Source organism: Monodon monoceros, unplaced genomic scaffold (assembly GCF_005190385.1).
Source record: "Monodon monoceros isolate NGI ecotype Baffin Bay Population unplaced genomic scaffold, NGI_Narwhal_1 Super_Scaffold_12, whole genome shotgun sequence".
In the NCBI taxonomy this organism is placed as follows: Eukaryota; Metazoa; Chordata; class Mammalia; order Artiodactyla; family Monodontidae; genus Monodon; species Monodon monoceros.
This window is the reverse complement of record NW_021703768.1, coordinates 59,189,777-59,212,314: the sequence shown is the minus strand read 5'-3', so window position 1 is coordinate 59,212,314 and position 22,538 is coordinate 59,189,777. Positions and strand designations below refer to the sequence as shown.

At 36.9% G+C, this 22,538-nt stretch overlaps 1 protein-coding gene across 1 annotated transcript in view; it reads left to right on the top strand.

The window, feature by feature from the left end:
- The window catches only part of FAM169A (family with sequence similarity 169 member A), a 60,898-nt gene that overhangs the window by 28,578 nt on the left and 9,782 nt on the right, over positions 1 to 22,538 (top strand). The window contains exons 6-10 of the mRNA XM_029218149.1: positions 11,775 to 11,954; positions 16,696 to 16,824; positions 17,342 to 17,454; positions 19,963 to 20,002; positions 20,534 to 20,684. Of these exons, the coding sequence (XP_029073982.1) occupies positions 11,775 to 11,954; positions 16,696 to 16,824; positions 17,342 to 17,454; positions 19,963 to 20,002; positions 20,534 to 20,684 (613 nt within the window). The remainder of the gene's footprint in view (positions 1 to 11,774; positions 11,955 to 16,695; positions 16,825 to 17,341; positions 17,455 to 19,962; positions 20,003 to 20,533; positions 20,685 to 22,538) is intronic.

Sequence of the window (22,538 nt, the reverse complement as noted above, 5' to 3'; positions counted from 1 at the left end):
TCATTAGGTGCTATTTTGGATTTTTTTTTTTTTTTTTTTTTTTTTTTTTTTTTGCGGTACGCGGGCCCCTCACTGTTGTGGCCTCTCCCGTTGCCGAGCACAGGCTCCGGACGCGCAGGCTCAGCGGCCATGGCTCACGGGCCCAACCGCTCCACGGCATGTGGGATCCTCCCGGACCAGGGCATGAACCCATGTCCCCTGCATCAGCAGACGGACTCTTGACCACTGCGCCACCAGGGAAGCCCTGGAAATATTATTTGGCCTCAACTGTGAATCACCTTGGTCCAGTTTAAAGACTCATGTTTTGGAAAAGCACAAGAACCATATGGGAGAAGCAGAATCTAATCAACAACTACTTTAAAATCAGTTTTGTTGATTCACTTCTAAAGGGAATTATGATCAATACCAGGAGACATAGTTTTGGTTTTTGTAATTTCCATTTGAAATAATTTATGGTGGAAGCATTCTTTCCTCTCTTCATTTGCTAGTTAGCTTTCCTTACGACTTTCCAACCTTTTTACTGAGAGCTATAGCTATGATCTTACCTCCTCTTTTGGGCAGATCACTCACTTTCTGTTCACTGAAATTCAGATATCTGGCCCTTCTGTTTTAAGTTTATTTAAGGAATAACAAAACTGTGATATAAAATGATAAGTATTGATCATACATATAGCTAAAGGCAAAACATAGCGGAAGTTTGTGTTTGAGAAGGGTTGAGGTTATATTTTAGGGCCTTGAGACTGTCTAGGCTTAATCCTTTTCTTAAGGTGGTGAGCAAAGGCATGGGGGAGTCCCACTGTACTCTGTGGCTGCCTGAAATGTATCACTGGGAAATGAGGTGGGTACTTTGTTTTCAGGTCAAGTTTTAGCCATCTTAAAAAGCATATACTTCCCAATAAGGTTTCTGTTTATTGGGGAGGTAGGGCTGATTCCATTCTCAGTAGAGACACAAAAATGACTGGTCATGGGGTGAGCCTTCAAAGCACCAAAAGTCTAGTGGATGAGACAGAAAACTAGTTACCTGATCAAAATTCAGTTTGATAAGTACTGTACTTGAGGTATCAACAGTACTCGTCATGGAAGAATGGGGCAGTTAATTTTGCCTGGAGGAAGGTGTCACTGAGAAAGAGATATTTAAAAGTGGCTTTGAAGGATAAGTAGGATGTCAGTAGGCAGAGAAGGGGAAAGAAAAGGAAAATTCTTAGTAAACAGATGAATGGAATATAAATGTGAAAGAAGGAACAGAATCATGGAAGTTCAAAGTGTATTTATAACACCACCTTGAGCAAGCTGGTGGGACTAAAAGGATTGTAGGGTGGGGAGAGGTAAAGATGGAGGTCCCCTTGTGAAGGTTCTTAAATGCCATACTAAACACTGGAACTTCATCTTATTGGCACGAAGTGATCAAAGAATTTTATTTAAGGGCATCATGGTTAAATATTTTAGGGAGATAATTTTTGTAGCACTTGGTGATGGATAAAGAAATTGTGTTCTGAAGTCAGGGACTTCGATTAAAAGAGCTATTTCAGTCATCCAGGTGAAGGAAGGACCAATGCTAGGAAAGAGGCAATAAGGATAAAGAAGGAAACAGATTTGAGGGAGATTTCTGGATGGACAGAGTGAGGTGACTTCAGTGCGTGTGTGTGGGAAGGGGCAGGGAGGAACCAGTGATGAATCTTGAGGGTTTTGACTCGGGTGCCTAGGTGGGAAGCTGTTAACTAAAATTGGGAATATACGAGCAGTGGATTTGGTAATACTTGAGTTCAGTTTTGATATGTTAAGTTCAGTGTTCCTATGGGACATATAAGTAGAGATACGTAGTTAGAGATGTAAAGTGGACCACATGGGGGAGATGTGGATATTTGTGTGGGCCACAGAAGTTAGTGTAATCTTAAAATGTGAATGAGGTCAGTCAAAACTATTGTATAACATGAGTATGTGTATTTGTCAATATTGGTGTTAGGCTATAAGTTACTGAAAATAGCCTGAGATAAGCAAACATAACTGTGAAAGGAGTCTGCCAGCAAAAGGTACTATCTGCTGAGATGCAAAGTTGATTTCCTGAAAGTTGAAAAGGAAATGTTAATCTACTGGGAGAAAAGAGAAAGCAGAAAGTTAGCTGAGGCTGCTAGCTGTCTACCAAATATTTGTGCTTCCTCTTCTGTATTCTTGTCATTGGCAGCAACTGTCCAATCCGGGATTATGTTTTTCAGTTGCTTTCACAAGTAGGTGGGGCTGTGTGACTAATTCTTCCCATGGTAATGAGAGAAATGATATGTATGACATCAGAGCGGAGTGGTTAAGATGCATTCCTTTTCCTCATCTGTCTGCTAAATGCAAAAGATTCTGAAGAGCTAGGGGATGGAGAAGCCACAAGATAGAAGGAACGTGAGTTCCTGTGTTACTGTGAGGGCCCCCAGTGAACCGTGCTTCCAGTATTTATTGGAATACTGGAAGCAGTAACTTCCAGTAACCTGCTTGAATCTGTTGGCCCTGTGACTTGCTTTAACCAGTAGACTGCAGCACAAGTGACACTGTCCTAAACCTTAAGAAGCCTGGTAGTTTCCACTTTGGTACTCTTAGAGACTAGTCACCATGGAAGAAACACACCTACCTCAAGACCGCCACGTGGTGAGGAAGCTCAAGCAACTACATTGAACTGAGGTGCCCAGCTGGCAAGGCCAGCTGCAATTCCAGTCAGCAGCCGGCTAGCTACTGCTGTGGGAGTGAAGCCATTTGGACCTTTAGCTGTGCCAGTGGCCCATCTGATACCATGTGAGAGTTGTGATAAATAATGAAATAATTTTGTTTTAAGCCAGTACATTTTGGGCTGGTTTGTTAGGCAACAATAGGTAACTGGAAAAGTTCTTGGATGATTGTGAGTCAGAAAGCCGTCCACTACCCAGCAACAGCTATGTGGGACTATTACTTAAACAAAAATGGAACTTCTTCATGTTAAGCTTTCCAGATTTGGTTTGTTATAACAGCTCACGTTTTTATGTTAACCAATTTATAAAGCATGAAGACTGTAACGAGAGTACTTGCCTAGTGGTGTATGACAAGATCCCTCCTGTAAAGATAATCACGTTATTTGTTTAGAATTCACTTTATGTTGTGTTCTGTGGAGACAGTCACACATTGATGGCTTTATGAAGGTTTTATGAAGGTCAGGAAAGACACATTACTGGTTGGACAAAGAAGAAATGGTAATTCCATGAAAAGAGAGTTATTCAGTTGCAGCAGAATAGCTGTTCTTGAATGTGATGCGTAGATCCTGAATGGTACTGTTGAAATTTATTCATTTATTCAAAAGTTATTTTTTGTGCCATATTGATAGGGAAGGAGAGGGAAAGGGGAGGAGGGTGAATAGGAGAAGGAGCAAGATGGAGAAATTGAGAGATAGTAATACAATTTTTGTAAGTAAACTGTCATCACAGAACCTACATTTAAGAGGAGGAGATAGCAATGAGTAGACAGATAGGCGATATGCTCTCAGGTCTGTGAAGAAAAAGTAGATTAAAAGAATAGAGAGTGTGTGTTGGGGGGTACTATCTTAAATAGAGCGGTCGGGGAAGCACCTCTGAAGGAAGTGAGGGAATGATGAGATAGGTGAAGTTTCAAGAGAAGAGGTATTCAGGCAAAGAACTGAAAGGCAAAGGCTATGAGGCAGAAGAAAGTTCAGGGTGTTTCAGAAAGAACAAGAAGGCCAGTGTGGCCAGAGTAGAGGGAGTGAGTGATATGGGGATGGAGAGAGACCGGCACATATCCTGACACGTCCAGTAGGCCAAGGAAAGAGTCTAAATTTCACTCTGTGGGTGATAGGAATCCAGTGGAGGATTTTAAGCATGGGCATGACACAATCTGATTGGCGTTTTAAAAAAGGTAGCTCTGTCGTGTAGAAAACCAGAAAGAGAGGTGGCAGGGGTAGGAGCTACGTTAGTTAAGAGGTTATTATTGCAGAAAACCCTGGTGAGAGGTGATGGTGGCTCGGGCAAGGAAGAAGGGGGTAGAAGTCATCATAATTGAGATAAATTATGAAGTTATTGCTGCGGTGTTTCTGATGGATTGTACATGGCCTATGAAGGAAGAGTCAGGGCTGAGATCTCATGTTTTGCTCTGAGCCACTGGTAGAATGGTGATGAGATTTACTGAAAAATCAGTAAACAGGAGGGGAGAAGCAGGTTTGGGGAGTATATGAAAAATCTAATTATAAATGGTTTATTGGAGTCACATGTATAAATTTTGTTGTTTATATTTTTACAGCTTTATTAAGGTTTATTTATATAGCATACAATTCACACATGTAAAGTATACAATTCAATTTTTTTTAGTGTATTCACAGAATTGTACAACTTTCACTGTAACCAATTTTCGATCACTTTCGTCACCACAAAAAAAACCCTGCCCTGTACTGGTTAACAGTCACTCTCCATTCCCTCCCCACCCTCGGTACCTGGCCCTAGGCGACCACTAATCTGCTTATAGATTTCTGTCCCTGTAGATTTGCCTGTTCTGGACATTTCATGTAAATGAAATCATACAATCAGAATAGTTTTTTGCATCTGACTTCTTTTGTTTAGCATACTGTTTTCACGTTTCATCCATTCTTAAATCAGCACTTCATTCCTTTTTATGGCCAAATAGTATTCCCTTGTATGGATATTCTAATATTGTCTCTTATCATTTGATGGACTTTTGAGTTGTTTTTATGATTTTGCCGTTATGAATAATGCTGCTATGAAGATTTGTGTACAGGTTTTTATTTCTCGTGGTTATATACCTAAGAGTGGAATTCCAGGTTCATATGGTAACTCTAAATTTAGCCTTTTGAGGAACTGTCAGACTGTTTTCTAAAGCAACCGCACCGTTTTACTTTCCCACCAGCGATGTACCAGGACTGCAGTTTCTGCACATCCTTGCCGATACTTTTTTAAATGCTTTCAGAGAATATTTAATGACATGGGAAAATAGACTATTTAAGAAAAAGTAAACATGATATAAAGCAATGATTCTTTTTGTTCAGCAAAAGTATATAGATGCACAGAAAATTGTGAAAAAATAAGCATTTCATTTAAGCATTGCATTGTGAGCCAACACTTACTTTTATCTATGTTGTTTTTTTTTTTTTTTGCGGTACGTGGGCCTCTCACTGTTGTGGCCTCTCACTGTTGTGGCCTCTCCCGTTGCGGAGCACAGGCTCTGGAGGCGCAGGCTCAGCAGCCATGGCTCACGGACCCAGCCGCTCCGCGGCATGTGGGATCTTCCCGGACCGGGGCACGAACCCATGTTCCCTGCATTGGCAGGCAGACTCTCAACCACTGCGCCACCAGGGAAGCCCTATCTATGTTTTTGACTATAGCCAACCTGGTAGGTGTGAAGTGGCATGGCATTGTCATTTTGATTTGCATTTCCTAAATGGCTAAGGATGTTGAGCATCTTTTCATGTGCGTATTTGCTGTTTATATGTCTTCTTTGGGATGTCTATTCAAATCCTTTGCTCATTTTTAAATCGAGTTGGTCTTTTTAAAAAAAATCTTCCCCCCCCCACAGCTTTATTGTGGTATAAGTGACATACAAAAACTTGACCATATTTAAAGTTTACAATTTGTTGTATTTTTACTTATTTATACAGCTGTGATACTATCACCACAATCAAGATAATGAACATATCTGTTACCCCCAAAAGTTTCTTTGTGCATATTTGTAACCATCCTTCCTTCCCCCTGTTTGACCCCAAGCAAACAGTTATTTGCTGTCTATTATTATATATTAGCCTGCTTTTTCTGGAATTTTATAAAATGGAATCATACAGTATATACTTTTTTTTTTTAGTTTGTGTTCTTTCAGAATAGCTATTTTGTGATCCATCCTACTATAATTCATATATCATCAAATTCACCCTGAAGTGATTCTTAGTATATTCACAGAGTTGTACAGCCATCACTACTGTCTAATTGGAGAACATTTTCATCACCTCAGGAATTTCTGTACCCATTAGCTATCACTCCTCATTTCCTTTACCCTGAAATTCCTGGAAACCACTAATCTCCTTTCTGTCTAGATTATTTATCTTAAAAAATGTTTTGTAATCTTTATTGTGGTAAGAACACTTAACATAAGATCTACTCTCAACAGATTTTTAACTATAGATGACAACACTGCTGACTATAGGTGTAATGTTATACAGCAGGTCTCTAGAACTTGCCTTACTGAAGCTTTAAACCCATTGATTAACAGCTCCCCAATTCCCCCTCACCCTGCCCTTGGCAACCGTTGTTCTGCTCTCTGCTTCTGTGAGTTTGACTATTTTAAATGCCTCATGTAATTGGAATCATGCAGTATTTGTCCTGTGACTGGCTTATTTCACTTAGCATAATGTCCTCAAGGTTGATCCATGTTGTATATTGCAGGATTTACTTTTTTTTTTTGAGGCTGAATATTCTGTTGTACATATATATACCATATTTTTTTTATCCATCATCCATCAGTGGACATTTAGGTTTTACCACATCTTGGCTATTGTGAATAGTGCTGGATTGTTAATATCTCTTTGAGATCCTGATTTCAATTATTTTGGATATATACCCAGAAGTGGGATTTCTGGATCATGTGGTAGTTCTATTTTTAATATTTTGAGGAACCTCTATACTGTTTTTCATAGTGGCTGCACCATTTTGCATTCCCATTAACAGTATACAAAGGTTCCAGTTTTCCATATCTTTGCCAGCATTTGTTGTCTTCATTGTTTTTGTTTTTGTTTTTTTGATAATAGCAATCCTGACAGGTATGAGGTGATACCTCATTTGATTTGCCATTTCCCTGATGATTAGTGACATTGAACATTTTTTATATACCTGTTGGCCATTTGTATGTCTTTGGAGAAATGTCTATTAAATCCTTAACCCATTTTTTTTTTTTTTTTTTTTTTTTGCGGTACGCGGGCCTCTCACCGTTGTGGCCTCTCCTGTTGCAGAGCACAGGCTCCGGATGCGCAGGCTCAGCGGCCATGGCTCACGGGCCCAGCCGCTCCGCAGCATGTGGGATCTTCCCAGACCGGGGCCCAAACCTGTGTCCCCTGCATCGGCAGGCGGACTCTCAACCACTGCACCACCAGGGAAGCCCTTCAACCCATTTTTAAATTGGGTTTTGTGTTTTTATTATTGAGTTGTAAGCATTTTTCATACATTCTAGATACAAGTCCCTTATCAGATATATAATTTGAAAGTATTTTCTCTCATTTTTTGGGTTGTCTTTTTACTTTCTTGATGGTATCCTTTGAAGCACTAGTTTTGATAAAATCCAATTATCTTCTTTTTACGTGTCACTTTTGCTTTTGGTGGTGTAGCGCTTTTGGTGGTGTAGCTAAGAAGGCTTTTCCTACCCCAAGGTGATGAAGATTTACTTCTGTGTTTTCTTCGAAGATTTTATAGTTTTAGCACTTAAAGTTATGTTTATGATCCATTTGCAGTTAATTTTTGTATATGGTCTGAGGAAAGGGGGAGGGGTCCAACATCTTTTTTTGCATATAGGGATGTCCAGTTGTCCCAGCACCATTCATTTAAAAAGACTATTCTGTTCCCATAGAAATGCCTTGGGACTCCTGTTGAAAATCAGTTGACCATAAATAAGAGGTTTTGCTTCTGGAACTTCTATTCTGTTGGTCTCTGTTTATTCTTGTGCCAGTATCACACTGGCTTGATTACTGTATGTAGCTTTGTAAGTTTTAAAATGGGAAGTGTGAGTCTTCCAACTTTGTTCTTTGTTAAGATTGTTTTGGCTGTTTGTGTTTTTTTTGCGTTTCCATATGATTTTTAGGATTACTTTGTCAATTTCTGCAAAAAATCCAGCTGAGATTTTGAACCTGTAGGTCCGTTTGGGGAGTATTGACATCTTAACAGTGTTGTCTTCTGAACCATGAACATGGGATGTCTTTCCATTTATTTAAGTGTTCTTTTTTTTTTTTTAATTTTATTTGTTTTTGGTTGCATTGGGTCTTTGTTGCTGTGCCTGAGGTTTCTCTAGTTGTGGCGAGTGGGGGCTACTCTTCGTTGCAGTGCGTGGGCTTCTCATTGTGGTGGCTTCTCTTGTTGTCGGAGCACGGGCTCTAGGCACATGGGCTTCAGTAGTTGTGGTGCACAGGCTCTAGAGCACAGGCTTCAGTAGTTGTGGCGCACGGGCTTAGTTGCTCTGCGGCATGTGGGATCTTTCCGGACCAGGGCTTGAACCCGTGTCCCTTGAATTGGCAGGTGGATTCTTAACCACTGTGCCACGAGGGAAGCCCTATTTAAGTGTTCTTTAATTTCTTTTAAATGTTTGTAGTTTTCAGTATACAAGTTTTGTACTTTTGTTAAGTTTATTCCTAAGAATTTTATTATTTGTTGATGCTATTGTAAGTGGAATTGTTTTCTTAATTTCATTTTCAGATTGTTCATTGCTGGTGTATAGAAATACAATTGATTTTTCTCTTTTGGCTGTCCTGCGTGGCATGTGGGTTCCTAGTTCCCTGACCAGGGATTGAACCTGTGCCCCCTGCAGTGGAAGCCTGGGGTCTTAACCACTGGACTGCCAGGGAGGTCCCCAACTGATTTTTGTATATTGATCTTATATCCTGTAACCTTGCCGAACTTGTAAAAAAATCAGTTTTGATAATTTTTTAGTGGATTTCTGGGACTTCGCTGGTGATCCAGTAGTTAAGACTTTGTGCTCCCAATGCAGTGGGCCTAGGTTTGATCCCTGGTCAGGGAACTATATCCTGTATGCCTCAACTAAAAGATCCTGCACTTGGCAACAAAGATCCCACGTGCCACAACTAAGACCCAGTGCAGCCAAATAAATAAACATTTTTTTAAAAATAATACTTTTTTAGTGGTTTTCTTAAGATGAAAATCTTAAGGTCTGTATACAAGATCATGTCATCTGTGAATGTGGTTTTACTTCTTTCTTTCCAATCTGGGTGCCTTTAATTTCCCTTTCTTGCCTAATTGCCCTGGCTAGAACCGCCTTACCATGTTGAGTAGAAGTGGCGAGGATAAACATTTTTATCTTGTTCCTGATCTTAGGGAGAAACATCCAGACTTTCACCATTAAGTGTGATGTTTGTTAGCTGTGGGTTGTTCATAGATCCCTTGTCAGGTTGAGGATGTTGAGTATTTTTATCATGAATGTACTGAATTTTGCTTTGTCTTTGGAGATGATCATGTGTTTTTTGTTGTATTTACATTTATATGAGCTCTTCCATTCATCTTGTAGTAAGTCTCATGTATTACAGAAATAAAAGTTTAGTGGTCATGAGCATTTGGATAAATGGTAGATGGCTTTAGAGTAGGTGAGATTACCCAGAGAGAGCATGTAGAAAAAGAAGGTGGCCAAAGGTAGTCCTCTGAGGAATATAAATATTCAAGCTGCCATATGCAATGCTAAATTTAATTTTATTTCAATTAGTAGATTTATTTTAATGAAAACTTCATCTAAGTTAGGAGGTTGTGGTTTTTACTTTACTAAGTAATTGTGCTATTAACTGCAGCTGTTTGATGTGTCTGAAGAATCTCTGGTAACAGGGCAGAGGTTTTCTGCCCTTTATTTGATTGCTTTTTGTATCAGGGTAGAACCCGATACAAATACAAAAATAAGTATTGAAGGTGTAGGCAAAAGAGAATTAGCATGATTTTTTGAAATGAATATGTACATGGTGAGTAAATGGTAGAACTTTACACTTTGTGAACACTGTTAGTTCCATAAATGGATCATTTGAACACTGTTAGATGCTGGACTTTACCTTTTCTCTACTTAAAGGAATGTTTGTGTGAAAACAGAAAAAAAAAATAATTTGTGGGAAATTTACTTCATATAGTTGGTATTCTGAGGCACGCATAATAGTAAATAGCAACAGATCCTCAGATGGTATTGAGAACTAAATAGTGCTTTCTCTTCTCATTTTTGCTTTGTCCTTTGAATTACTGCTACTTCTAAAGTAATGTCTCCTTTGATTTCATTATCACTTCTGGCAGTTACTATGAGAAAACCCTGATTTTAAGGCATTAAAAACTGATAATGGTCACAGTAGCCTTGTTGGTGAGACTACCTGTTAGATTCTTTAAAAATTTATTTATTTATTTTGGCTTTATTGAATATAATTGATAATTTGAAGTTGTATATGTTTAATGGGTATAACTTGATGATCTGATGTACGTTGTGAAATATTCACCAAAATCAAGATAATTAATATATTTATTGCCTCATATGGTTACCATTTTCTTTCTTTTTTTTTTCTTGAGGTGCTAACGCTTAAAATCTACCTTTTTAGTAAATTGAAAGTATATAATACAATATTGTTAACTAAATCACTATATAAGACATTTTGACCCTTAGCAGTATCCGAACTGAATGTCAGCAGTTAAGATCTAAGTACGTAGCAATGTGCATTAACTATTCTGAATTTAAGTTAGTTGATAGTCTTAGAGTCCATTGCAAAAAGTTATTGAAGTTCTCCAATTTAATCATAAGTAATTCATTATTTGGTTGAACTAAAAAAATCCTTGTTATATTGACCAACTCATCAAATGATATGATTGGTAAAAGTTAATTTGTGAGGTGTTTGTTACCTGAAATTTTGTTTCTTTCTTGAACTACGTTATTATAATTATCCAAAATCATGTGAATAATGTAACTGAGAATAATAGATTGTTTTACTTGAGGCACAAAAAAGTAGAATGTTGACTGATAGCTAACTATGAATTAATACTAAAATTAATAGAAAGTGGGCCGCCCCACCATGGTGCCCTCAACTTACAAACTATCTTAAGATACATTACAGGCGCTTACACATCTATTTGGAGGGTCAAAACCCAAATCAGGGTTCTTAAAAGACAAATCAGAATAGCTCTGTAATGTAACAAGGAGAGACATATTTAATTACTACTACAAACATTTCTCCTGTTAAACCTTAAACGTACAAGATATTTTAAAACATACATTCACAGCAGAAAGATTGCTGACTTAGCCATTTCTAAAACAGATGTTTCCATTTAGTCCTAATCCATAGTCCTTAAAAATTTGGAGAACTGGGCTTCCCTGGTGGCGCAGTTGTTGGGAGTCCGCCTGCCGATGCAGGGGACACGGGTTCGTGCCCCGGTCCGGGAAGATCCCACATGCCGCGGAGCGGCTGGGCCCGTGAGCCATGGCCGCTGAGCCTGCGCGTCCGGAGCCTGTGCTCCGCAACGGGAGAGGCCCGCGTACCGCAAAAAAAAAAAAAAAAAAAAAAAATTTGGAGAACTAATTCACTTCTTTGCCATCATTAAATAGATAACAAATGAGACTGTAATCACTAGGCAAAAAGTAAAGGGAAAAGATGAATATTTCACATTACTAAGGTTGGAATTAGATACTTCATGTATTATAATATAAACTATATACAATCACCAAATACTCTTTAAATTTGAAATTTTAATAGTTGATGAGTTTTAAAGCTGTGCAAGTCTATGGACAGTGATATGTATTCTAGTATATAGTTCATCAAATGGTAATAGTTGTTTTATCTTGTATGAGATATTGTTGGCAAACGTAAAATAAATAGCTCTTCTCATCATCTCGTATACATTATGATACGTAATAGCTGGAAAGCATTTTATATTATAAAACTTAAGTGTGTCTTTAACATTTTTCTTGATGTAAGAAAAACTAACCAATTTTAGATTTAACTCATGTTCTCTAAATGTATATACATATGTGGCCTTTTAAATGTGAAAAATTGTTGGATTTCTGTTTTATGACTGCAGGAAGCATATGTGCCTCGTTTCTTACCCAAAGCTACCAACTGCCAGTTCTTGATACAATGTTCGTAAGAAAGAAATATAGAGGCAAAGACTTTGGGCTTCATATGCTGGAGGACTTTGTTGATTCCTTTACAGAAGATGCACTTGGCTTGCGGTATCCACTGACCTCTCTCATGTACATAGGTAATTGGATTAAGTTTTTAGAAAGTTAAACTTGTCTCAGTGTCACTTCTGACTTGTTTCTGCAGGATATTTTAAATGTGCATATATCAATATTAAGTAAATTATATTCCTTGGCTCTCTAGGGCTTAATTTTGCAAATGTGCCCTTACCTCCACATAAATGGCATTTTGGGGGTGTGGTAACTTTCTTTAACAGTTGAAATATAATTCACATACCATAAAATTCACCCTCTTAAAGTGTACAATTCAGTGTTTCTTTATTATATTCACAGCTATGCAACCATAACCACTGTCTAATTCCAGGACATTGTCGTCACGCCAGAAAGAAAACCTGTACCAATTAGCAGTCACTCTTCTATTCCCCCATTCCTTTATCCCCTAGCAATCAACCACTAATTTATTTTCTGTGTTTATGGATTTACCTGTTATGGACATTTCATATGAATGGAATTGTATGATATAATTATATTGTAAGCCCTTTGTGTCTAGCTTCTTTCATTTTGCATAGATGTTTTCAAGGTTCATCCATGTTGTAGCATGAATCAGTGCTTCATTTTTTTCTTTTAATGGCTGAGGAGTATTCCCTTGTGTGGATATGCCACATTTTGTTTATCCACCATCAGTTGGTGGACTTAAGGATTGTTTCCCCTTTTTAGATATTACGAATAGTGTTACTTTGAACATTTGTGTAGCTTTTGTGTGGGCATTACTCTGGTGTATATACCTAGGCATGGATGAAATTGCTTGGCCATAACCTTTTGAGGAATTGCCAGACTGTTTCCCAAAGCAACCGCACCATTTTACGTTCTCATAAACATTGTATGAGAGTTACAATTTCTCCATATCCTCGCCAACACTCATTATTATTTGTCTTTTTTTTTTTTTTTTTTTTTGCGGTACGCGGGCCTCTCACTGTCATGGCCTCTCCCATTGCGGAGCACAGGCTCCGGATGCGCAGGTTCAGCGGCCATGGCTCATGGGCCCAGCCGCTCCGCGGCATGTGGGATCTTCCCGGACCGGGGCACGAACCCGTGTCCCCTGCATTGGCAGGCGGACTCTCAACCACTGCACCACCAAGGGAGCCCTATTTGTCTTTTTTATTAGAGCCATCTCAGTGGATGTGGAGTGGCATCTCATTGTAGTTTTGATTTGCGTTTGATGTTGAGCATCTTTTCATGTGCTTATTGGTCATTTATGTACCTCCTTTGGAAAAATGTCTATTTAGATCCTTTAACCATTCTTTCTTTGGGTTATTTGTCTGTGGTGGCTTTTTAAATGAAAACAAAAAAAGAAATTTCAGATATACAAAAAAACATAAAGAATAAGGTAACAAATACTCATGTATCATCCAGCATGTACCATCCATGAGAAGTGGATCATTGCCAATATAAGTTGAACTTCTGTCCTATCCAATTAGCTTACTCCCTTCCCTGAAATAAGCACTATCCTCAATTTGGCATTTATTTTCCCCATGCATTTCTTAGACTTTTAATAAATACGTATACATCCTCCAACAATGTCATATTGTTTTACGTATTTAAAAAGTTTAGGGGATTCCCTGTCTGTGCAGTAGTTAGGAATTTGTGCTTTCACTGCTGAGGGCCCGGGGTTCAGTCCCTGGTTGGGGAACTAAGATCACACAAGCTGTGTAGTGCAGCAAAAAAAATAAAGAATTTTATATAAATAATATGTACTGTATGAATTCTTCTGTAGTTTTCTTTTTCTATTCATCTTTATCATTATGAGATTCATTCCCGTGGATTCATGTAGCTCTATTTATTCTTTTTTAGTGCTGTTTAGTATTTCATTGTGTGGATATATTGTGTTGTGGTGTTTTAAAAGCAATTAGTGGGTTTATGTTTGCATTTGTGTAAAGTCCATAGCACTACTCTCTTCTTAATGAAGTAATATTTAACCTGGAAAGTAATTTATTAGAAAACTTTTATAAAATATAATTTACCATTGATTTTAACCTAACATCCGATATTTATTTCCACTGAAAAAATATTTTTGTTCTAAGTTTCTATTCCCCCTTTTAATACCAAAAATCCATAAAACAAGAGCCAAGTGTTGCACGTCCATCTTGAATCACAGTTTCTGTCTAGACCCATACATGAGAATGGAATGAACCCTGTATACCCTTGGATAATATGAAAATGGATTTTCCTCTTAAAGTCTAATTATTACTTTACTAAATTTGGGAAGGAATGCAAACACATCTACTGCAGGCAGACTCTCTTATTACCCTTTTTTAGGATTCTCATGTTAAATAAATTGAATACCAAGTGAATTATAGGTGCTTATGTATTATGTAAGGTATCCTCTGCTATTTTAGTTATTTTATTTCAGGCAGAGGACTCGGTGTGGCCTGTTGGTTTTCTCCAGCTTTTCCCTTCCTAATAAGTATAGGAACTACAACCAGAAAACTTGAGAAATATTGTCAAATATGTGGGGAAAAAGTGAGCAAATGGTATCCTTGTGTCCACATATCCAGTGTCCAGATTAACAAATGTTAAGATTTTGCCATATTTGTTTTCATTTATTTTTTGGGAGACCTGAACAAAGCGTAGATACAGTTGATGTTCTCTTTGGACTCCTCCCTAATCCCATTCCCCTTTCTTCTTTCCTCCCCAGAGATAATTGTGTTCCTCAAGTTGGTGTATATCCTTCCTGCCCATGTTTTCACACATAAGTCTATGTCTATAAACACTATAAAGCATTATTTCTTGTGCTTTTTTATTTTAAGAAATTTAAAGTTTTTAAAAATAATAATTTTAGATTTATTTTGTATATATTCTTATTTAAACAGTTACTTTAGATTTTCACACTTCCCAAAATATAATTTAAATAGCACTGAAGTTCCCCTCATTTGCCCTATTAGAGGTGTTGCCCGGAAACTGGGTTCACCTCTTGGTGATTGTTGAGCCAGAAGACACACCAAGCCATAGAGTGGGAGAACTTACCACTTGCAGTAAGTAAGGAGAACACCGGGGATCTTTTCCCAGAGCAGTGTCTCCTCAACAGTTTTTGGTCATAAAATATACATAACATAATATTTATCATTTTAACCGTTTGTAGGGGTACAATTCAGTGGCATTAACTACATTCCCAATACTGTGTCCCCATCATCACTGTCTATACCCAAAACATTTTCATCATCCCCAATCTAAACTCTGTCCCCTTCAAACAATAATCCCCCTTCTCCTCTCCCCTCATTCTCTAACTTCTTTTCTGCTGTCTGTCATGAATTTGCTTATTCTAGGTACCTCACATAAGTGGATTCATACAATATTTGCCCTTCTGTGCCTTATTTCACACAGCATAATGTGTAAGTTCCATCCTTTTTGTAGCATATATCAAAATTTCATTCCTTCTTATGGCTGAGTAGATTTTTATTGTGTGAATATGTGACATTTCGTTTATCCATTTATCTATTGATGGATGCTTGGATTGTTTCTACCTTTCTGTGTTTCTATGAATAATGGTGCTGTGGACATGGGTGTGCAGATATCTGAGTCCCTGCTTCCAGTTCTTTTGGATATAAACCTAAGAGTGGAATTGCTGGGTTATTATTCTATGTTTAACTTTTTGAAGAATTGTCAAACCATTTTCCACAGAGGCTGTATCATTTTTTAAATTATTTTATTATTTTTAAAATTAATTTTTATTGGAGTATAGTTGATTTACAATATTGTGTTCATTTCTGCTGTATAGCAAAGTGAGTCAGTTATACATATACCCACTCTTTTTTAGATTGTTTTCCCCATTTAGGTCATTACAGAGTACTGAGTAGAGTTTCCTGTGCTATACAGTATGTTCTTATTATCTATTTTATATATAGTAGTGTACACTACCCAGTCTCCCAGTTTATCCAACCCCCCACCCCTTTCCCCCTTGGTAACATAAGTTTGTTATCTACATCTGTGACTCTATTTCTGTTCTGTAAATAAGTTCATTTGTACCTTTTTTGAGATTCCACATATAAGCGGTATCATATGATGTCTTTCTCTGTTTTACTTCACTCAGTATAACAATCTCTAGGTCCATCCATGTCACTGTAAATGGCATTATTTTGTTTTTTTTTAGATGCTGCATCATTTTGTTTAATGTGTTTTTAAACTTATAAAATGACATCCTTTTGTAGGTAATATTGACTTGTTTTTTTACTGACTTTTTTTTTAGATTTATCAACGTTAATTATATGTAGCTGTAGTTTATTGGTTGTAGTTGCTGTATAGTATTTTATTGTATACATAATTTATTCATATATCCCCTAATGATGGGCACCGTGGTTGTACTGCCTAAAACAGTCCTGTAATGATCATTATAGATGCCTTCTTCTGCATATGTATAAGTCATTACAGTGTATACCTAGAAGTAGAATTGGATCATAAAATATTTTTCTTCAACTTGCCTAAGCACTTTAAAATTGTTCTCACACCAGCAGTGTGGGAGTTTCCATTTCCCTTATTTTTCTGATGCTTGTTATTATCTGATGGGTGTGAAAATGGAATCCTGCTGTTTCATCTTATATTTCCTTCACAACTGGTGAGGTTTATCATCTTTATCTTTGTTTATTCATAAATGAGACTGCTGTATAATTTTCTTGAGTTTCCTTGGTGTTTTTGGTATCAAAGTTATGCTAGCCCCATTAAGTGACTTGGACAGCTTACTTTCCATCTTCTGTTTGCCCAAACATTTGATTTCGGGGATTTCTAGAAAACTTTCAATGTGCTTTTCAGCTTGCAACCAGTACTTTGAAAAATATCCAGGAGACCATGAATTGCTTTGGGAAGTTGAAGGTGTTGGACACTGGTACCAGAGAATACCAATCACCAGAGCATTACAAAGAGAAACATTTAAAATTACAGGTAAGAATGTTTTCAGTTTGAACACAAGTCCAGCTTAAAAAAGCAGTGCCTAATTATGGTTGTGTCTTACAGTCCAGAATAGTGGTGTATTGTAATGTGTTCTCTCTAGTAACAGACCTCCTTTTCTAAACTTTGAATTTTTGTTATATGTAAACATTTGAGTCACTAATAGTCAGAGGACCTAGAGTAGTCCAGTAGAACGTAGCCTACTTTTTTCCAGTGGGAATTGGTGGATAAGAAATAAACACAGTTTACTCAAACAGCATAGAATAGGCATCAGTGGATCAAAGGTAGTACCCAGTTTCATGCATCTCCCCTTGAAGCCACTACATACAGATAACTGTTTAAGACTCTTTACAATTGCAAGGCTTCATTATAAGATATTGGTGAAGGGGATATCCCACACTTGGATTTTCAACACCCTTCTTTAGGGCTTTGTAAAAATCAGTACAAAGAGTGTTACAATTAAAAGCAGACACTAACTGGTTTACAATTTAAAAACTTCTTTTACACACAGCAGTTTCTCAAAATGAAGCTAAAAGACCTGTGTCTGGAGAATACGGTCTTGGATCTGTTCCAGACTATGAAGCAGGAGCTGAAGACAGTCTGTCTAGTGAGATGCAGCTAACGGTAGGTACACTGTTGTTTACTGTAGGAAATAATAATTTTGCTGTTTTTAGGAAAGAGGTTCAGCTAATACTAATATTTAACTTTTTTAATGTTATTGTTCATTCAACAGACTTATGTAACTTCCGTTATGTTAGTTACTTGGCATTTTATGTTAGTTGGTTTCTAAGATTTAATTTTCTTTGAAAAATAATTTGGAATACACAAAATAATATAGAAGAAAATAAAAAGCTATAATTCCATTACCTTAGATGTAGCAACTAACATTTTTGTATATGTACTTAATATATATTATGAAACATGTATCTGCATATTTCATTTTTGTTTTTATTCTTTTATGCTGCTTCTAACTGCTTTTCTCCATTAACATAATATTGTAAGCATTTTCTATGTCATTACTGTTTTAAATCGTTGTTAAATAGTACACTATTCTATTATATATAAATATCAGCATTTGTTTCCTTAACATTTATACTTAAGTTTTTTATATTTATAAGTGACCCAGCCATGAATGCATTTATACATGAATCTTTGAGCAAATGTAATTATTTCCTTGCACAGATAAATTTCTAGAAGTGGAATTAGTAGTAGGTCAAAGATTATGGAGTTATTTTGGGAAGTCTGTGGCTATATGTGTTAGGTCTTTGTAGAATGTAATATACTTTGCAAATACTAGGTAACGTGAAAGTAGAAGGGCAGGTCCCATTACTGAATTCCAGAGGATTTACCAGGTACTTTTCTAGAAACTACTTGATATTATTTAAAATACAGGTTCATTGATGGGGTCCTAGAGGTCTATTTTTATGCAGTGTTTTGTTGTGGTGGCATTTAATACAGTCATATTTGTTTTGTACACGGGTATCTGAATATATTTTTAGTGAGTGTTGACTATGTCTATGTAAATGCATGTACATTTCAGAGACACAGTGCTTTGGGGAATTATTTGTGCCCTTTTTTTTTTTTTTTTGTGGTACGTGGGCCTCTCACTGTTGTGACCTCTCCCGTTGCGGAGCACAGGCTCCGGATGCGCAGGCTCGGCGGCCATGGCTCACGGGCCTAGCCGCTCCACGGCATGTGGGATCTTCCCGGACCGGGGCACGAACCCGTGTCCCCTGCATCGGCAGGCGGACTCTGAACCACTGCGCCACCAGGGAAGCCCTATTTATGCCTCTTTTCTCCTGTCTTAGTTAGCATGAGCGTTGACTATTTTGAGTAAAAGTTTTTTAAAACATTTTTAAGGATAATATAAATAATATTGATACAGTAACTATATATAAGGAGTTCAGTTGTTTTTTTTTTTCTACCTTTGGAATTTCAGACTTCAGAATAAGCCCCAGTTCTATTATACTGCATTCCAAATTCCTCAGATATATTCAAATTCATTTTAGTCCTGGTCAGATATCATAAGACCAGGGAAAGTAGAAAAATCTACTCTTCTCATACATGTGGTGAGAGCAGTGATCTACTTTTATCTTAAGCCATATAGTTTAAAATGTGTCATTTTAATGAGAACATACTAAGATTTCACCATATTATAAGGTTGGCAATATAAATTAGACTTTTTTTCATTTTAGAAATTCATATTCCTTATATTCCTTTAATATTTTAATTCATTCAAGGAAAATATTTCTCATATTAAACTGTTTTATCTTTTTTTTAAATCGGTAGCCACATGGGGAAGTGGTTTTGTTTGTTTATTTTAACTACATAATTTTTTTTAGCTTTATTGAGGTATAATTGACAAAAATTGTACATATATAAGGTGTACACCTTCATGATAAAGATGATAAATGCTTGAATTAAAGCATTGGTAGTACAAAAGAGGGGGCAGTTTTGAGAGATTCTTCAGAGTCAAAATTGACAGGCTTTGTGGTTGATTGAATGAGGGACAAGAAGAAGGCATTACTGCCTCAGAGGATTTTGGTTGGAATGGCATACTGAATTGTTACTGCCATTAACCAAGATAGAGGATAATATTGGGAAAATGTAAGATTTCAGTTTGGGACAAGTTGGATGTGAAATTGGTGGAGTATCCGCTGGAGAGAGATTTCACTGGAAATAGAGCTTTGAAAATCGGGGCGAGAGTTGGGGAGATTAAATTGTATATCTGGATTCATCATTTGGAAATCAGGAAAAAAGTTGGGGAGATTAAATTGTGTATTTGGATTCATCAGCAAATAGCTGTTGAAGTAAAGGTAGTAGATACAGTTACATAGAAGGAGGATGAGGACTGAGAAGAGAAGAGAGCCAAGAACAGAACATTCAGAAACCCCGTGTATATCACTATGGCATATTAGATGGCTTCCTGAGTTCTTAAGCTCATAATATAGCTGAAGCTATAATATAGCTTTTTTACTTCCTAAGTGAATTTCTTAGTTGATGAATAGTGAGTACAAAAGGGTGCTATTTGAAAAACTTTTTAAAAGATTTTCTTTGTAACTGTATGAAGTAGATCCATAGGGAGAAGAAAGGATCTAAAACTTGTGGTTTTAATCTGTATCTCTGTTTTAGATTGATTCTCTAAAAGATGCCTTTGCAAGTACTTCTGAAGGTAAGAAATTCAGCTGGTCTATTAGTAAGTGTTTGAGACAGTTAGAATTAAGTGTGTGTCTGTGTCTGTGTGGGTGTGTCCCTTAGAGTAAAGTGAAGACTTCTCCAGCCCTAAAATCTAGATCTGGATTCTTTTACCACTGATTTTGCTGTGTAAACACTTAGGTAAGCTATTTTGCCTTTTTTTGTTTTCATTTCCTTACCTGTAAAATAGGGACAGTAATGTGTACCTTGTTCATTTCCCAAGATTATTGGAAGAGGGTCTAAGTGAAAATGCAGAAACACTTTGCAAAAACTCAAGGTGACACAGAAATGTGAGGAATGAATACTGACAAGGCTATTTCATAGTTTAGAAAAAAACACTGACATGGTTTCTTAACCTGAAGTGACAGAGAGGAAGTGTGTAATGTTGGGGATTTAGGTAAACTAGCGTAGTTCTTGCATTTCTGTGTATTTTTTTTCATTTCTGTGTATTTTAATAGGTAATCCTTTGAATACATAATCAATTATAGTTTTGCCATTTTTTCCTCAGGTCACGGTAAAACACCTGTTTCCACTCGTACTCGAAGTAGTCATCTAAAGCGGCCAAAGATTGGAAAACGGTTTCAGGATTCTGAATTTAGTAGTTCTCAAGGGGAAGATGAAAAGACTCCCCAGACTACACCTACAGCTTCAGTGAACAAGTGAAGTATTGTTTATTTTACTCTCATTATTTTGTTTATTCTTATTTTCATATTATTAGTATTTCGTTTTAAAGGTGAAGTTTATTGTTTGTGTAGTAAATGACCTTGGTGTAGAACTTTGTATTTGAGTTCTTCCACAAGATTATTGATTACACTTGGTAAGTGTCACTTTGACAGTGGTATAGGGAGAAGTTGCTAGTAAGAGAGTGGAATAAACTCATGATTTAGTCTCTTGTGTGAAAATCCAGGAGAATATTCTAGTGATTATATTATCCCAGATGAGTCATTATTGTCAACTTTGAATTTGACAGTAGCTATGGTTTTTAGGAGTGCTGAGGTTTAGTCAATTTAAAAAACCCTCAATTTTACTTTATAACTAATTCATTTTACTGGGTTATAGAATATAACAAATTAGTGATAGCCATAAATGGTATTGTCAACTCCTCCAGAAACTTAATAGCCAGCTGAATCAACAGAACACTTGGATCAAAACCTTATTCTCCATCTTCCTTTGAATCTTGAAGAAAGCAAGATTTTCAATATTATAGTTAAATTAAGCTTTTGCTCTGATAGTCCTGCTAACTGTTCCTGAGTCAACCATTCATAGTGTTGCCATTTTAGTTGTGAAATTATTCTACTCAGGTAGAGAATTCTGTAACTCTGCCAATTTCATTATGTATGTAACTTTAAATTTGGATAATTATGTAAATGTTATATTTTAATTAAAAATTTATCACTTTAAAGTCAAATTTAAGTAAATATTTAATTTGTGAAAAGTAATGAGTTTAGATAATTATAGTTTTTTTCACTGAGCAACATTTTGTTGTAATACCCTTTTTAGAAGGGAATGTAACAGTAAATTTTAAATTGAACATCTCAGAATTATTGTGGAATTTTTTTTGCTTTTCATAAAATAGTAACAGTGAGACTAAATGCTTAAGTGCTCAGACACTATGAAGAACAAAACTTCATCTTTGCCCTTGAAGAATTGACTGTCTGTAAGTTTCTAATACATATCTGTACCTGTGACACAGGTTAAGAGCACTGCAAGGTGGATTGTGATATAATAATAGAAGTGCAAAGTGCTATGGTTGCAAAGGAGGAGGGTGTGATTGATTCTAATTGAGGGGATAGAGAAATTTGACATTTGTACCAGGGCTTCAAAGATAAGTAGAAACTCAACAAGCAGAGTTGGGAAAGAAGACTTTCTTTTCTAGTTCGAGGGTCTACAAACTATGTTCTATAGGCCACATCTGGCCCACCACCTATTGTTGTAAATAAAATTTTATTGTAACACATCTGTGCTTATTAGTTCACATTTTTATTATGGTTGCTTTTGCTTTACCCTGGTGGAGTTGAGTAGCTGTTCAGAGACCATATGGCTCACAAAACCTAAAGGAAAAGTTTGCTGACTCCTGGTCTACACCAGGGCTGTTCAAAGAACCTTCTGTCATGGTGGACATGTTCTTTGTCTGCCCTTCCCTGTCCAGCATGGCAGCCACTACTCAGTTTGCTCATCACCGAGCACTTGAAGTATGGCTAGTGCAACTGAGGAACTGAGTTTTTAATTTCACTCAGTTTTAATTACTGTAAATAATGACAAGTGTCTCGTGGCTACTGTATTGCACTGTGCAGTTCTAGACTGCAGGAGTAACATGAGCAAAGGCACAAAGCTGGGAGGAGTGTTGGTAAGGAAAACTGATGTATAGGTAAATGGTAGCATCGAGTAGGAGGTAAAAATATAAGGGTCTGGTCATGTTAGGCTTTGAAAGGAGGTATGCTTTATTCTCCAAGCCATAGAGAACCATCAGAATTTTCTGAGCTGGACTGTCACTGGTACAGATATGTGTATTA